Source organism: Thamnophis sirtalis, unplaced genomic scaffold (genome assembly GCF_051295495.1).
Source record: "Thamnophis sirtalis isolate CommonGarterSnake01/CBP01778 unplaced genomic scaffold, rThaSir2_p1.2 scaffold_5, whole genome shotgun sequence".
In the NCBI taxonomy this organism is placed as follows: Eukaryota; Metazoa; Chordata; class Lepidosauria; order Squamata; family Natricidae; genus Thamnophis; species Thamnophis sirtalis.
Window position 1 is genome coordinate 109,197,812 of NW_028261385.1, and position 18,747 is coordinate 109,216,558.

Genomic DNA, 18,747 nt, shown 5'->3' on the forward strand with positions numbered 1-18,747 from the left:
CGTCCTCATTTGTCCGACGGTTTCCTCCTCCTCATCTTCCGTGGGGGAGAGGTCGTCAACGAGGTTCGTCTGATTGGAAGGCCCCACAGCAGTTTGCGCGGGGGTTTTCAGCTGGAGATGTTCCATGTCGGCCGTGGACTGTTCGGAGAGCTCTGCTGCTCGCGCGGTCTCCACAGCTTGCACCAAGGTAATTTTGTGGTTCCGGAGCATACGGCTGCGCAATTGCACGTCGCGGACCCCGCATACAAACTGCTCCACGAGATTCTCCTCCAGGTCTGCAAAATCGCATTGGGCGGCCACTGTGCGCAATGCCTCTAGAAACTGGCTGATGGATTCATTGGGCTTCTGCACTCGGCGGCGAAAGGTGAAACGACGAGCGATCAAAGAAGGTGAGGGAGCGTAATGGTCCCTCAACCTGGACATCAGCTCGTCCCACCCAAGTTTGTAGGCTGGCCTCGGAGCGGCCAGGGCTCTCGCAGAAGCAAACATAGAAGGCTCACAGCAGGACAGGAAAAAGCTGCACTTCTCCTCGTCGGTCTGTGCCCGGTTCTTTGACGCGATTAAATAACATTCGAACCGCTCCATGAAACCGTCCCATGATTCTCCGGCAGACCCAAACGGCGCGAAAGGAGGAAGCGCTGTTGCCATTGTGGTGCGAAGCCAGAGAGGGGGAGGAAGAAGACAGAGAAAATTTTACGTTCGCTGCCGACGTTCTTAACCTGGAGAACTTGTTCGTGCCGGTTTCAGACGCGGAGGCAAGCTGGCTTGTTCTTCTCTGTGGTCGCGGGAATCTCATCCCACCTTCGTCGCCAGTTTTGCATCTTGGAGCGAAGGAGGAGGACGCGACAAGAGGGTAGTAAAAGCAGCAGCCTTTATTCAAAGCAGAGTAACTACGATTCAACGTGGCGTGGTTCGCGCCAAACATTTATACCCCCAGGTTTGAACAATGAGCCAATGGGGCGTCGAGTAACTCGGCCAATCGGGGAAGGGATTGAACCGGCTCCGCCCGAGAGCCAATCAGAAAGGGAGATCTTACTTCCCGCGCTAGTATTCAACACTTTTTATTGAAATAACTGAGGAAGAACCCAAACAATTAATTAAGCCTTGGGTCCAACAAATTGGTGTTCATGTTCTACCATGTAAAATAAGAACATTTAAAATTTTAATATGTGTCTAACGTTAAGGAATACACCATTACAATATATCCCGCACAAGTTTGTGTGATCTTTAGATCTGATAAGCACTCCTTCTTTGATGCTCTCTGAGCTTATATAAAAATAAGAGTAAACCCCAGTCTCTACTAGCACTGATGATGTTACCTAGTTTGGTAATGAAATGTCTGCACAAAAACCACCAAGCTCAAAGGACCCTACAGTTCAACCCTGAATTATAAATATTATCTTCTATCAATACCTTCCACTATCTTACCTAAGTCTTTAGTAAAAATATTAATGAGTAGAAAGGCCCAGAATTGAACCTTTTGGCACCCGATCCCACTTGATTCTTCATTCTACTTACATTATGTAAAAAATAAAGATATATCTATCCCATTTTCCATAATCAGTTAAATAAATAGTCTAATAAAAAAATTAAATAAGGAAAGTCTAGCAAATCTTCTTCTTGACAAATCCATGCCGAACAATGTTATCAAGCTGTTATATAGAAAACCGTCTCCTCAGAGCTAAAGTAATTTTATTCCAATGCACATTTGGCCCTTCAATTGGGTTAGATTAGTTTAAAGTACACTTAATGATATCTATTAATGATTTTAATAATATTCTTTTTACATTTATTTATTAAATGTCCAATCATAGACCAAAACAGCAATAAGATTTTAAATAAATCAGATAAAATAAGCAGCAGCAGATTTAAAAACCTGTAGGAAAGAGGAAAAATAGATAATAGAACTATTGTAAATAATATTCCTAGATTAAAAGGTTCTCTAGAACTTCTAGAGCCAGTGTAGGAACCAAAAATTATAAAATTAGAGCACAGCATATCATCCTGACCAATCAGCAAACTATAAAAAATACTTTGTTGACATATTAAAGCAGACTATGCAGTGCATTTCAAAGAACCCCAAATGTTTTGACATATGCTTTTAGAAATCAGTGCAGTCTTCTTGAAATTTCTTGGAACCAGGTCCACAGCCACGTCTGTGTTTAAATGTGGAGACCAAATTATCTTCTGTTTGTTCTTGAGGTAAAAGCATGCTAGTAAGCAAAATAGGATCCTGTTTATGTTCCACTTCATAAAAAGGGCAAGTTTTCAAGTGTACAGCTATGGATGGAATATTGCTGAGTTGCCACCTATTGATAGTGGAGAACAAGGTGCTAAATTTCCAGATCTACCAAAAGAGATGAACAAAAGAGAGTAAGAAAATGTCAGTATTGTGATAAGATGTTGCAAATAACTCTTCCCTATATGAACCAAAGGAAAGCATGGACAATATTTGTATATTAATTATTTCAACAGATTTGTCATGGTGAAAACAGGAAAGTGTTTATGTATTTTATTTATTTACATTCTTTAAAACTCCTGGACAAGTACTGGTTTAACATGGCTATCCATAGTTTTATAGCCTGCATTGATTTTTTTAAACAACTAAGTCATATGTTATGTTACTACCCTTTTTTACAGAGCATTTCAGAATTAGAGATTTTATTCAAACACCAGATGTTGATTATTGTGCCTGTTGTCAGGAAAACTGTGCTATCTGTGGTATCTGTTGATAAATAAAATGTTCTCTATAGGAACAAAAGTTTTTATTTTAATGTGATTCCAAGATCCATTTTTATCTATGTACCATCTGAAGTTGAATTACCAAGTTGTTGGTTTAAATGTTTTAGTTGAGATGGTTGGAAATTATAGTAAAAATTCTAGATAATTTTATCTATGGGTGTGGTATGAGTAAAGATGTTAATATACTTTTTATTTGACTGTTCATATTTCCTTGATTCAAATTCAAAATATATAATTCTTTGGATTCATGGAGGATCTAAATAAGATCCAACTTGAAACTAAAGAGAAATTTCCTGACAGTGAGAACAATTAACCCAGGGGTCTCCCCAATCCATGGTCTGACACCGGTCCGCAGCATGCCAGAAACAGGTCCACACAAACAAGCGAAGCCCTACCCATGGGATGCAGGCAGCACAAGAAATCACCCCTCCTCCGGTCTGCAGAAAATCTCCATGAAACCAATCCCTGGTGCGCACTGGGGGCCACTGAATTAACCAACAGAGCAGCTTACACCTCCCAAAGTAATTGGTGTTCCATTACTAGAGGTTTCCAAGAAAAGATTAGAAGCCATTTGTCCAAGATGGAATCAAGTATCCTGCTTGGGCAAGGGTTTGGACTAGAAGACCTCCAAGGTCCCTTCCAGCCCTATGATTCTATGATCTTTCCTATAGATGTTAGGTTTGCAATAGGATATATTGTCCCTCAGATTGTCAACTTCTAAGTCATTTCATGCTTCAGGATTAACTGTAATGCACTGTTCTACCTGTGACAAAATTGATAATCAATACAGACCACCAATTGTAAGTATCATATGATCCTTGAACTTTGCATTGTTAACAGCCTAGCTGCCTCATTTTATACCAGTAGTAAGTTCTGACACTTGTAAAAATAGTCCTAGATTTTGTACACTTTAATAATCCAAAGATATAACCAAAGCATATTCTTGACTCTTTCAGGAACGTTTGCAGCTGGTACTATAGTCATAATTACATAAAGATGCACTTCACTCCAGCTGCCAATTATGTTCAGTGAGAGATAACAATCAAAGAGCATTGCCATGCTGCATATCTATTCTTTCTGAGGTAATATAACATCACACAAAATAGAATGAAACTCAGTCTCCATGTACAGCTTCTACTGACTAACACCAGTTCCTCTTGTCTGGCTTTAATCAGTCAACTACCTATGGTTTGGCCAATCATTTTGAAATTTTTCATTTGGAGACTCTTTGACCCTTCTTTTGAGAAGTTTAAATCAAATCCTATAATCATGCATTCTGATTGTCACAGGATTGTTTATAGTATGTTCATGCTTAACTAAAATTACAGGTAGTCCCCGACTTTAGACTACAGCTGAGCCCAAAATTTATGTTGCTAAGTGAGACATTTGTTAAGTGAGTTTTGCCCCATTTTACAATCGTTCTTGCCATAGTTGTTAAGTGAATCACAGCAGTTGTTCAGTTAGTAACCAGGTTGTTAAGTGTATCTGGCTTCCCCATTGACTTTGCTTGTCAGAAAGATCACAAAAGGTGATCCCATGACCCTGGGACACTGCAAATCATAAATATCAGTTAATTGCTACCTGTCTGAATTTTGATCACATGATCATGGAGATGCGGCACCTGTTGTTAAGTGTGAAAAGTGGTCATAAGTCACTTTTTTTTCAGTGCCATTGTAATTTTGAACATTCACTAAACAAATAGTTGTAAGTAAGGGACTACCTGTACTTTGTAATGCTAAAAATATCCATAACTTAGAAGCCACTATAAATATCCCTTTATCCTTCTATTTGGATAATTCTGCTGCACTTTTCTGTACCCCCAGCACTTACCTTTCCACAGACTCTCCATGATGTTCTTCCATGAGAATATCTTTTCTTTTTCCACAGCAGAAAAACCATTCCTCTTTCATGCAGCAGAGTAGCACAGATATCCCTCATCTGTACTGACACCTGAGCTAGCTGAGACAAGCTAACACTATCCAAAAATCCAGCAATGTACTTCAGGATCTCCATGGGAAGATTAGTTAGAGCAATCCTTTCATTCCTTTGTCTACTACTTATAAAGTTACTTTTCTTGGCTTCTGAGAGGACAGGATCGATCTCTGGCTTAACAACAAATGCCATGAGGTGCTGATTGTAGATAACATTTGTCTTTTGCCCAGAAGAATGCCAAGGATATTGAACAAAAGTGCATCCCAAATAGGCAAGTGGGCAGCGACGCTGGAACCACCCATCTAAGGAGGACTGGATATCTGCATGAACATTCTTGAAATGTGAAGAAAACTCGTCTCTCCTAAAAAAGTGGTTACAAGAGAATGTAAATGCAGAGCTGCTTTTGTTGTATCTTTGAGTTACACTCTCAGTATGGAGCTGCATATGGAGATCCAGTGGGTCTTTTGTATCTAAAATATCTGCTAGAACAGCTCTTGAAGAAAAAGGCTGGGCAACAAAGCTGTATGTTTGAGTCCCAGTATCCACATATAAGGCATCAGAGGACTTTGTTTTAGATATTTCATGACCTTTTAGTTCCTTCTCAAGAGTGCATAACAGTGTTGTTTTTATTATGTTTGATTTGGGAAGTTCTTCAACATCTATGCCCAACTCTGAAGTATCCAGGGATATGCTCTTACCTGGCTTTTTATTTGCCATAGCATCCCCAAGCTTTGCTCTTTTGCCACAATAACTAAGTGGTGGTCTGAAGGTGGTCTCAGTCTTCAGTTCCTGAACTTCCAGGTTTCCATATACAAAGTCTTTTTCTCTGGGAGTGCAAGCGGGCATCTGACCAAAATGAATGAGCATCCTTCCATGGTGCACCAAGTACATGTTATATTCCCCAACAGGAACCTCATTCTTCAGCCTCTCTAGCACTCCATCTTGCCAAGGAGCCAACCCTGTTTTTTCAGCTGCTAAATGGATTTGATGGATTTCATTTTTTTCAGTGCCTTCTGTACTTCTGGCTCCTTCCACAGTGCTACCAGAAGCATGTTCTTTATGTGAAGATCCACGTTCAGATGCGTTTTCTGTATTGCTGGGTGACAGGTCTGCTACTTGGCATGCTTGAAATTCTTTACTAAACATTTTTTCCCAGTTTTTGTAACCAATCAAATCCATTCCTTCTTTATTTTTTGCCAGATTTTCACGCTCCTGCTGGGTGAGCACAGCTGCCTCAGCTTCATTTGGTGGGTTCTGCTCAGCAATTCCTCCAACAGCTTTTTCTTCAAAATAGTCAATATCATCTGTTGTTTCTTCCAGGGTACGAGCCCCTCTGCATTCTGGGAAAATCTTGGCCATTTTGAGTGCTTTAAAGAGAGCTGCCTGATCTCTCAGAGCTATGGCTACATCCAGGCACTCTTCCTTGGGCTGCTGCTTCATAATATTCTCATGAAGAATGGCTTCAGAATCTGCACATGGCCAACGATTCCATTCCATAGAACAAGAAACTATGCTGGCGGGGCAAACTTGGAGATGTTTTGCCACTTTAAAACGGGCCATTGTAAAAGGGCAGCCGTAAATAGAATTAAGGCATGAAACTTGTTCCAGGGGACACAGGAGTTTATGATCATCCTCTTTGCACATATGAAAGACAGCACCACAGTGAGAATGGCAACTGATCACTACACATGAGACTGAAGGCTCTGCTGGAGCTTGGCAGTATTTGTTGAAACACTTCTCACAGTGCTTATGTAGTCCAACTGGAGTCGGCCGTCTGCTAATCTAAAGGAAGGTGGGGCGGGGGAGGAGAAGCAAGGATTTAAAGCATTTAGGAACACTGAAACAATGTTTATAGCTAAAAGAATTCTGCATGCGGAAAAGTACATGAAATATTTTAGACAAAAAGGTTTGGCAGATAACCAGCCACTTTCAAAATAACTATGACATGTAGCAACAACTCTGTAAAATTTTAATATAAAAATCAAGTACCGTATTTTTTGGAGTATAAGACACACCTTTTTTCTCAAAAAAAGAGGCTGAAAATCTGGGTGCGTCTCATACATCAAATATACCATTTTTTGCCTCCTGAAGCCCCGCCCCCTTCACCAAAATGGCCGTGCATGGCCTTATAGAAGCTTTCAGAGAGCTCTTGGGGGCTGGGGAGGGCAGGAATGAGCAAAAAATGGCCCGTTTTTTGCCAGCCCCCAGGAGCACTCTATAACCCTCCATAAGGCTATGCATGCTTTTTTTTTTTTACAACAAACGGGCTGTTTTTTGCTCGTTTCCCCCCCCCCCCCCCCGAGCACTCTGCAAGCCCAAGGCTATTCATGCCTTTTATTTGGAAAAAAAGGCCCTGTTTTTGCAAAAAACGGGCCGTTTTGCAGAGGTTTGCAGAGTGCAAAACCTTTTTTTTCCTTTTAGAAAGCTCTTTAACTGATTGATGAGAATTACATTGATCAAATGCTGTGCCAGCAGGAACAAAGTCAGTGATTTCCTTCTCCAGCACGTGGGTAAATACACCTGGAAACACCTACCTACCTACCTACCTACCTTCTCTCTCTCTCTCCCAACCTACTGTATTTCTCTCTCTCTCTCTCTCCCTCTCCCTCTATCTATCTACCTACCTACTCTATTTCTCCCTCTCTCTCTATCCCTCTATCTACCTACCTACCTACTCACTCACTCTCCCTACCTATCTACTGTATTTCTCTCTCTCTCTTTCTATTTCTGTCTATCCCTCTATCTACCTACATACCTACTCACTCTCTCTCCCTACCTATCTACTGTATTTCTCTCTTTCTATTTCTATCTATCTATCTCTCTACCTAGCTACCTATCCTCTCTCTCCCTACCTATCTACTGTATTTCTCTCTCTCTCTATTTCTCTCTCTCTATCCCTCTACCTACCTACACTTTCTTTCTCTCTCTCTCTCTCTCCCTACTTACCTACTATATTTCTCTATCTTTATTTCTCTCTCTCTCTCTCTCTCTCTCCCCCTCCCTCCCTCTGTCCCTTTATCTACCTACCTACTTTTAAAAAAAATTGCCTCTTCAAAACCTTGGTGCGTCTTATACGCCAGTGCATCTTATACTCTGAAAAATACGGTAACAATTCAGGTTCATCCATAACCAATGAGAAAATTAAGGCTGACTGAATCATTGCAAAATATGAATCCTGAACCTACAGTGAAAGAATAGAATAGAATAGAATTTTTATTGTCACTTTAAATGTACATTAATCAGCATACATTAAAATGAAATTTTGTTGAATTCAGCTTTCAAAAAATAAAACATTATGCATATACACATGCACACATATATATGACGCAGAGAATCATCACAGTCTATGTATGGTGGGGGGAAAAATCCTGCGAGTTTACAAGATGGGTGGCATAAGGAACAAAGCTGTTACAGAATCTAGTAGTCCTCCCACCTCCCACAGGGGGACAACAGAAGCAGAAATGGATGTGTGGAGTCGCTAACAATGCTTCAAGCTCTAAGCACATAGCGCTTATAAGCAGTATCCTGAATAACAGGAAGCGATTTTCCTATAATCTCAGCTATCCTTATCACTCTCTGAATGGGCCTTCTACCTGAGGCACTTCTACCATCAAACCAAACAGTAATCAGTTGTTAAATCATTCCTCTGTAAAAAGTAGCAGGACAGAAGGAGAAATATGTACTCTCCTCATCTGACACAGGAAATGCAAATGCTGGTTTGCATGATTCACTAAGGATCACATGTGGAGAGACCAGTTCAGATTGTTAGTTATCTGCACCCCCAGATACTTAATACTATTGACCACCTCCACAACTGCAGCCTTGATACAAAGTTGAGTATGACTATGCCAGCTCTTTCTAAAATCAACAATAATCTCCTTTGTTTTGTTAAAATGGAGTTATTTTTATTGCACCAATCCACCAAAGCCTTCACTTCCTCCCTATAAGAATCTTCATTGTCATCCTGGAGAAGCCGCACCACTACACTGTCATTCGCAAACTTCCAAATTTGATTCATAGTAGACTTGGCACAGCATTCATGGGTCATCAAGGTGAACACTAACCGATTCAAGACATAGCCCTATGGGGAACCTATACTCAAGGAGATGGAATTGGAACTTTCCTTCCAATTCGTACAAACTGGGGTCTATCAATAAGGAAATAAAGTATACAGTAACATAAAGAAGTATTATGCCCAGTCTGTTCACCAAATGCTAAGAAATGATTGGGTTGAATGCCAAACTAAAATCAACAAACAGCATTTGCACATGAGTATTCTTCTCCTCCAGGTGTGCCAAACTAAAATGAAGCACAGGAAAGTGCATCATCTATAGAGCAGTTCTTAAAATAAGCAAACTGTAATGAGTCAAATGTAGAGGGAAGGCATGAAAACATATAGTCCTTTACCAATCTCTCAAAATACTTCATCATAATGGAAGTGAGAGCAACTGGACAGTAATCATTAAGGTATGTGTGATGGTAGTTTTTTTGGGGGGGTACTGGTACAATGATTTCAGTCTTAAAACTTGATGGAGCCATGGCCTGATGCAGCAAAAGATTGAATATGCCTGTAAGAACAGAGGCCAGCTGGTCAGCACATGCCTTAAGTACTTGCCCAAGGATATTATCAGTGCTGCTGAAATTTATTTCCCCTTAACCAGTCTACTTTTCTATTTTAAACGTGGTTGTCAGCTTCAATCAGAGAAGAAGCAACCAGTGTTTGGCCAACACTTAATTGGAGAGAAATCAGCCCTAAACTGAGCCTGCCTGGAAGCATATCACAGTTAATCCTTGACTTACTACCAAAATTGAGCCCAGAATTTCCATTGTTGAGCAAGGCAGTTGTTGAGTTATGCCCCATTTTATGACCTTTTTGCCACAGTTGATAAACGAATCACTGCAGTTGTTGTGAATCATGTAAATCTGACTTATCCCATTGACATTGCATGTCAGAAGCCAGCTGTAAAGGTTACAAATGGTGATCACATGACTTTGGTACAGAGCAACTGTCATAAATACCTGCCAGTCATAAGTGTGAAAACTGGTCATAGATCACTTTTTTCAGTGCCATTGTAACTTCAAATAGTTTGTGATATATCTCCTGTTTTTCTTCTCTACATAGCACTTAGACAAAAATCATCAACGAGTAGTCCTTAATGGTACTACCTCTACATGGTGGGAAGTAAACAGTGGGGTATCACAAGGCTCTGTCTTAGGCCCAGTACCCTTCAATATCTTCATAAACAACTTAGATGAGGGAATAGAAGGGGAACTTACCAAATTTGCAGATGATACTAAACTGGCAGGAATAGCCAAGCCCCTAGATGATAGGCTCAAGATCCAGATAGATCTTGACAGACCTGAACACTGGATCCTATCTAACAAAATGAAATTCAATGTAGAGGAAAGTAAAGTATTACACTTAGGCAAGAAAAACAAAAAGTACACATATAGACTGGGTGAAAGCAGGCTTAATAGCAGTAACTGTGAGAGGGATCTTGGAGTCTTAGTAGACAAACAATTAAATATGAGTGGCCAAAAAAGCGAATGCAATCCTAAATTGCATTAACACAGGGATACCACTCTATAAAGCCTTAATAAGATTACACCTAGAATACTGCATCCAGTTTTGGTCACTACATTATAAAAGAGATGTTGAGACTCTAGAAAGAGTACAGAGAAGAGCAACTTAGATGATTAGGGGACTTGATGTTAAAATATACAATGAATGGTTGCAGGAACTGGGCATGTCTAATCTAGTGAAGAGAAAGACCAGGGGAGACATGATAGTAGTGTTCCAATATTTGAGGGGCTGCCACAGAGAGAAGGAGGTCAAACTATTTTCCAAAGCATCTGAAGGCCAGACAAGGAATAATGGATGGAAACTGAACAAGGGAAGATTCAACCTGGAAATAAGGAGAAATTTTCTGACAGGGAGAGCAATCAACCAATGGAACAGCTTGCCTTCAGACATTGTGGGTGCTTCATCACTGGAGGCTTTCAAGAAGAGACTGGATTGCCATCTGTGAGAAATGGTGTAGGATCTCTGCTTTGGCTGGGGGTTGGACTAGATGACCTACAAGGTCCCTTCCAACTCTGGTTAAAGCTCAATGTTGCACGTGTACTAATACGATATGTAAGTGGACTGTTTCAATGTACCAGTGGATAATTTGAGAAGAAAACAAGAATGAGCAAAAAACAGGTAGATAAGAAGAAAAGAAGAAAATGTCTTAATTGTCCTCTTAACTAATTAAGCAACTTGAAACAGGCTATTTTCTTTAAAATATCTCATCTTTCCAAAGATGATGCAAAAAAATATGAATTTATACCAGCAAAAAATAAAAGCTTTCTTTGTTGAAAAGGAAAGTGTGATAAACTTTTAAGAAATACACTTTTCTATATTCAGATCCTAAGAGCTTTAATACTTACAATCTTATGGGTTTGGGGTTTATTTTTGTAAAATATAGTCTATAAAACATGTTTGACTCTTGACATCTTTATGGATCTATCATTATAATATCAGCAGTTTAACAGTGGATTTTTTTTTCCAGATAGTGATAAGTTCCCCTTTACTGACAAACTAGTAAAAGCTAGTAAAGTACAGTACTGTCCAAGCAGAGGCTGGACAACATCACCCTGTGATACATTAATTTACATTCTTTCACTGAGTAGGGAATTGAGATTTGAACATCACAGAATTTCAGTTATAGAAATTTGCTCATTTCTACATTAATTGTTTAACTGTAGTTGAGGACTCCCAAAATTGCTTAAGATGGGTGGCCATATAATTTTTTAAAATAATTTATACTCACCAGCATAAAAAGCAATTAGCATCAGATGGGAATTTTCTATAAAAACTGGAGTATGAAATTATTAAACTATCAATTTAAGCAATATTCAAGGATACTAAGTGCTTTTAGAGTTTATTACCGGTATTCATTTAATTATGGGATTAATATCCCAAATTTTCATTTAGGACATAGGAAAAAATAGCAAGGAACTGAGAAACAGAAATTTAAGCAGACTGCCAACTCAGTTAACATTTGAGAGATAGTCATACTTTATAACCCGCTGGCTATTATTGTAGAGAGCCATTATTAGATCACCACCTCAAACAAAACTGAAGAGTAAATGACACTATCAAAAAAACCACACATTTTTTCTTCTTTGTAATTATTATTTTTCAAATGTACCTACCATAGTTCCAGTCAGTTGTATTTTATGTCTCTGGAAGAAAAATTAAAATAGTTAATAAAAAGATATCAGCTCCTTCCTGAAATTTAGAATGATACTGTGATACTGTATTTAAAGAGATACTATTGAAAGGCAATACTAAAAGTATGGTGTTAATGCCATTAGCTTACTGATTAAATACAATCAGTATTTGACATTTTATTATTATGATAAAGGATAAGGATAAAAAATATTTTTACCAGAATTCCTAGGATGGCTGAAAATTCTATTACCTTTGAAAATTATACCTATTCCGGTGAGATTTGAACCGCTGACCTGCTGATCTAGCAGTAGCCTGCAGTGTTGCATTTAACCACTGCCAAGGTGGCGCAGTGGTTAAATGCAACACTGCAGGCTACTGCTAGATCAGCAGGTCAGCGGTTCAAATCTCACCGGTTCAGGGTTGACTCAGCCTTCCATCCTTCCGAGGTGGGTAAAATGAGGACCCAGATTGTTGGGGGCAATATGCTGACTCTCTGTAAACCGCTTAGAGAGGCTTGAAAGGCCTATGAAGCGGTATATAAGTCTACTACTGCTATATATCATTAGGCAGGGCCTAGCAGCAGTGAAAAATATTTGATCTCAAATAAAATAATGGAATTTAGGCAGAGGGAGTTAACACAGTGATGACGAATCCCTACTTCTTTCTCCTAGTCAAGACCAACAGTAGAATAAAGAAGGAATTTTGCACTGTTATTAGTGCCAACCAGATCCCTACATATATATCTTGAACACTGTCTTAAAAAAAACCTATATTTTGTAGTGTCACCCTGTTAGTGACTAGATGTTTTTGGTAAATCAAAGTGAATGTGATCTTCTCATACTTAATACTAAGGCTATAATATTGCAATAGATTTCTTCTGACGTTTACTTTTCTTCCTGGAGGCAGAAAAGCCATATATTCTGACATAAACTCTTCAATGCTATTAGTTAGCTACATAAACTTCCTCCATAGTGTAACTGATCCTCCAATGCTAGGATTACTAAAACTAATTAATTGATTTAAACCTAGAGACAACAAAAATGCAACTGACTATCCATTGTTCATGTTTCTGTATTTAAAAAGATATGCAACTTTTATAAATGGACCCCTCTCAGAAATGTTCATACTGTTCAACATATGATCAAGTATAACTGACTGTGATCATATCCAAATGAAAGATGGAAAGCGTCACCAGATGATATTCTTATTATTATCAGCCATTAAGGTTTGAGTGCTTTTAAACAGTTTGCTTCTTCCGATTATGATGTTGTTATTAAGTCAGTTGGACAAAAAGAATTAAGTGAGATTGCATTTGCATAATAGTAATATAAACATTTACTTTTCCAAGTAAATATTTTTATGTAAATTATTTCAAAATATTGTTTGAAATTTAAACAACATATGAGATTCCTAATTTTACAGATTTCCATAGATAAAAGCCTACAGGGAGTATGTGAGACTTATTTCAATTAGTTGACCTGATAATTTATCAAATGTTTATATTATATCAACTAATTTTACATAGACTTTGATACTTATCAATCAGATATATATCATCAGCATGAATAATAAGTGTTCAACGCCAGTTCTTTTTGTATTCAGAATAACCTTCAATTGTCCAATAAGACAGGTCAATAGTTCCCAAATTTAATTTATTATATGAGGTGATGAAAACCATCCTTCATTAATTCCACAAGACAGATGAGGAAATAATTCATTTTGTAATATTCTTGGCTCAAATATTAATATAGCACATCTTAATGCAGTTAGTAAAAAAGGCAGCTGTTAAATTAAGATTTGTACTGAAAATTTACATTATTTGGATATCTCAGACATTCTGTACCAAGTTATAATGATCTCTGTTTTTCTTCTCATATGGACCTATAATACAATTATTTTTCCAGTCAGCTAAAGAGTGAGATACTAAAAAGAATGTCAGAAATAAATCTGAACTGAAAAAAGTATATTCTTAATGTACCAAATTAAAGTTTAGTCCCTACACATATAACATTTCCCATATAGGTGAATTAAAAATTAGTTGGAACTGTATTATAATCCAACAAAGGAAACATTTCCAGCTGTAATTAACTGATCCATAACTACTACTCTAAAAATATTTAAAATATGTATATAAAAATCTGTAAAATACTTAATTAAGTCATAGTAAATAATTTGTCCTATCTTTTGGAGCTTACGTTTCTGAAAGAGAAGTATAAAACAATCACAGTTTGTCAGCTCCCTGTATAATTAAAATAGAAACAACAAACAACACAAGTCCAATGAATCATAATATTCTGGAGTTGGAGGGGACTATTAGTATTATCTAGTCCAAATCTTTTAAACATGCAGGAAAATTAATGCAATCATCTTTGTGATATTACATTTTTATCTGTCTTCAAGTTAGTGTTATTATTATTACATGTATTTGTTGCCCATCTTGTAATTTGAGGCTTTTTTGAACTCCTCGTGACTGCCTGAACAAATCCCTAGTATTTTCTTGGCAGATTTAGCTGGACTGGTTTGCTATGGCATTCTTCCTCGGACTGAGAGAGAATCATTGGCCCAAGGTCATCCAGCTGGTTTTGTACCTAAAATGAGATTAGAACTCATGGTTCCTGGTTTCTATCCTGGGCCTTAACTTCTAGCCAAACCAGCTCCTGACATAACAATCCTGACTGTCTCTCTCTTCTTAAAAACTTCCAGAGATGAAGAACCACCAATTATTGTTAGTAAACTGCCATACATTGTCACAGATTTCAATGTCAAGTTTTTTCCTTACATTTAAGCAAAATCTAAGTAGCTGCAAATTCCGTCCATTATTTCTGATCCTAGTTTCTGAGGCATTGAAGACTAGATCTTGATTGTCTTCCCTATGACATTCTTGTATGTATCTGACATCATGCCTTCCCCCAGTCTTCTTTTTACATTTCAACTTCTATCAGCTGTCCTTAAAGGGCATGCTTTTAAGTCCTTGCATCATCTTTGCAACCAGCCTTAGAAACTTGCTCATACCACAGATTATAGTGCTCCAAGTGTGATCTCATCAATGCAGAAAAAGGACTAAGCTGTCAATTTTCTGCTAAACCAATAAAACAATTAAAAATAGATGATCTCTTTGCCAGTCAAGGAAATGTTAAGTAAATTAAGTATCCCTCCTTTTTCCATATTCATTGGGACTAAAATTGGAATTGTAAATGGAATGAAACATCTTTTAGAGCTGTCATTTATTGTCTGGGTGAACAGGTCCAATGGAGGTCCTTCCCTGTGTCACTTACTGATATATAGTTGATCCTTCCAGAGAATCTCTTCTGAGTGAAGTTCAGGAGGATGCCTTTAGCTGTTCATTATAGTTTCTACCTTTGATCAAGCAAACTAAACTGCTTTCGTAAATTATCTCCTTGACACTTTTGTCAGATTAACTGTCTTTATAAAAGCTTCAGTCTTAAAATAGCTGGCATGCTGATTGATACATAGCCATCTTGAGTAAGAAGAAGAGTGAGTAGGAAGAAAGAGAACCTTATTAGCACTTATTAGCACTAAGCCTATTAATTGCCATTTATGATGGAAACCCAGGATACTTTTCAAATGTTCCCACTATGGATGTTCTACAAAGTATAGCCACTATTTATGCCAAATGAGGCAGTTGTAACAGACTGTGCTAATTGTGTGAGTAACATGCCAGCTGATAGTATATATAAAGCCTCAATTTATCAGTGACCTTGACAAAGCAAAGCCAAAATAAACAGCTTTCAATGGTGGGCCAGGAAAAAATGATTTATTAGAAGTTAACCTCATTATTCATACAACAGTCTTCACTATTTTGTCAAAGGATGAGCTTTCTGAAACTTTACAAGGGTCAAAGAGTTTAAAAAAGATATTGTTAAATTATGGAACTGTTGAACCATTTTCTGCTCACAAAAGTCTTTAACAGCTCAACTGGGCTACTGATATCTAGCAAAGGAATAAATGCAAATATTCCTCACAAGAATTCAAGAACTATTCAGTTTAGTAATATTTCAGTTTCATAAATTAAGAGCAAAAAAGCTGACCACTTAATCTACATAGTGCTTAACTTAATCTACAGATAGTGCTTAACTCATGACCACAATTGAGGCAGGAATTTTCATCATAAGTCATTGTGATCATAAATTGAGTCATCACATGACTGGATTCTATTTTACGACCATTTTAGATGATCATAAAACAAGTAGCTATGGCAATTAAGCAAATTATATGGTTGTTAATCAGTATTATCCAATGGGTGTGATCACATGAGTCCAGGACATTGTAACCGGTCATAAATGCAAACCAGTTGTCAAGCACCCAAAATTCAACCACACAACTACAGAAGTGGTATGGAAGTTATAACTTTGAGGGCAGGTTGTAAGCAACCTTTTTGAGTCCATTTTAACAAATTCTCAACTTATGACTGGTTGAACAACCAGTCATAAGTTGAGGACTACCTATACTGCTACTATTGAAATAAAGACTTACAAAGAATTGTCTGGCAGACATATTAGAGAGAAGAGCATCTGAATGCCAGCTGAACTGACAACATGTGTGTTGTTCAGTTTGACAAAATATAGGTTAGATAATTTGATGAATCTGAGATCAAAGAGCTAAGTTGGAGAAATAATGACTTTGGGGCGACTATAGAACCAGCTTTCATTTATCCTGATTGTTGTATTAATTACTGAATAACATATTAGAAGCTTGTCAAATGCTCAACAAATGTCTATAACAACATTTAGATTCACAGAACAACCACAATACTCATAAAAGTGGCTTTCTCCAAACTGATCCATATGTTTACTAGATATTACTGAATTTCATAGCATATAGCCCAACTTTCTAACAGAGCTTTGTTAGACAGCTTTGAATATGGCAACAAAGATAGTCAATAGTAGGGAATCTATACTGGACTACCAAGAATGATAATACTGTACTGTATTGTAAGATTACTGTGACATTTTCTATAACCTACAATCAAATTTCAATAGCTCAAGTGAATGCTGTCTGCTGTCATGATAATGATTATTCCTATGAACTTTAAATGTGAATAAACAGAAGATACCTATTGCCAATAATTCATACTATCTTCATAAACAGTCATATTATCTTGGTACTCTTCCATTTTTTTTAGTTTATACATATGCCCCAGAGATATTGATTCATTCAAAATAAATACATATTCTTTGTCTAGCTTTCTGTCAATAATGTGGCAATCTTGCTCTTTCATCTCTCTGTTAAGAAGAGAGCATATATTGTTTTGTTTTTTTAAAAATAGGAATTTTGTAGTTTTGTCATCTTTTGTGCTCTTTTTTTAGTAACTCAACTAGTTTACTGATTCTTGTCTCTTCCTTTTATTTTGAACGTACTTTCATTGTTCTTACCATTTTTTCTTTTCTTTTTTGCTATATTTGGTTGATTTTGTCTTTAGCTTTTCTGACACTTTTTCTATCCCAGCATCATTTTGATACTTTTTCCACAGCATTTCTGACCCTGCCTCATCATCAAGTAAGTCTTCTCTATTTAGGAAATCTGCTGTATGATAAGATCTGAGAGTCAATGATATCATGGCTAAAACCAATACAGTATGTTCCAGTACAGTCATCTTTATATTATACAATGACACTGTAACATCTCACTTGTGAGTTTGAAATCTGTTAGGTAATCCATTAAAACAATTTTGATTCCTCACAATTCTAGGAAATTTTTGTCTCTAGGTATAGCAGGTTCTACCAAAGTTCTATTCTATCTCACCAAACTCTTGGTGAACTTCTATCAACATCTTTATATGGATAACCATTCATGGTTTATGAATGGCTGAGGAAAAAAGTGAAATCACTGTGTAAATTGCAGATGGAAATCATAATTCTCTGAATTATACCAAGGTGAGGATTTCATATTCTCTGGTTTTTCAGTTTAACATCTTGCCAGAAAAAGTATGATACCTGTCAAAAAAGCCACCATGTTTGGGATAGTATATAAAATCTCTTCCATTTATTCCAGTTTCCATGATGGCTCAACAGAGCTTCTTTGAAGATTGTCTCAATCTGAACTTCCATCAATCTTTTCAAGTATGGGCAATTGACTATACAGATTATCAGAAGTGAATTAAAGAACCTTTCATGTCATCTATTCTCAGAAAGAGGAAATAAGCCTTTCCTTTAAGAAATCAATGAATTTTAAGTAGTCAGTTTTGATTATTGTCAGGCTTTACACTGAAAACTGTAATAAAGCTTGGATCTCGGGACCCTTAACTCCTTATTCAGATTGGGGCTTATTTGGCAGAAGACTCACAGCTCAGGAAAATGTTTGCAATAAATATCTTTTCCCCTCCTATCCATACTTCACTACAAATGTTTCATTAATGATGGAACAGGACAGGTTATCACAGTTTGTGGAATCCCTTCATAAATGAGATCATTCTTTAGTTTGCCTGGCAGTCCTTTATACCAGTTAGTTGAGTTTATTTTGTTCTAGTCCAAATTCTGAGCTAATACATAGCTGAAACTCAGTGAATACTTCTGAACCAAAGGCTTAACCTATTAGAGATAACAAATTTCATAACTAGAAGACACAGTTGCCAATGCCTTGCTCCCGCATGAGACCCAAATGAAGCTGGATTCTTGAAGTTAGCCCTTAGACATGCTACAAAATTAGTGAAGTTATCCAACAGAGATTGCCCCTTTTGCAACTCCCCATCATTAGACTAACATGAACCCTACTTGAGCATAATGAGAAAAATCATAGTGTCTCATAGAAATTATTAATTTATTATGAGCTGTAAATATACTTGCATTCTTATAATATTTGTCTAGCAAGGAGGCAAATACTCAGTATCAGCTCTGGCT

The 18,747-nt window shown here is 37.4% G+C and overlaps 2 protein-coding genes across 3 annotated transcripts in view; both read right to left on the bottom strand.

Annotated features, from left to right (window-relative positions):
• The window catches only part of SYCE3 (synaptonemal complex central element protein 3), a 46,266-nt gene that overhangs the window by 15,786 nt on the left and 11,733 nt on the right, over positions 1-18,747 (bottom strand). The gene's annotated exons all lie outside the window — the stretch shown is intronic.
• Positions 1,052-17,504, bottom strand: FBXO40 (F-box protein 40). Its single transcript, XM_087717029.1, has 5 exons — positions 17,284-17,504; positions 11,872-11,891; positions 9,952-10,052; positions 4,573-6,456; positions 1,052-2,347 (listed from the first exon to the last, which is right to left on the bottom strand). The coding sequence occupies exons 1-5, from the start codon at positions 17,502-17,504 to the stop codon at positions 2,102-2,104; spliced, it is 2,472 nt and encodes an 823-aa protein (XP_087573155.1). The 3' UTR covers positions 1,052-2,101.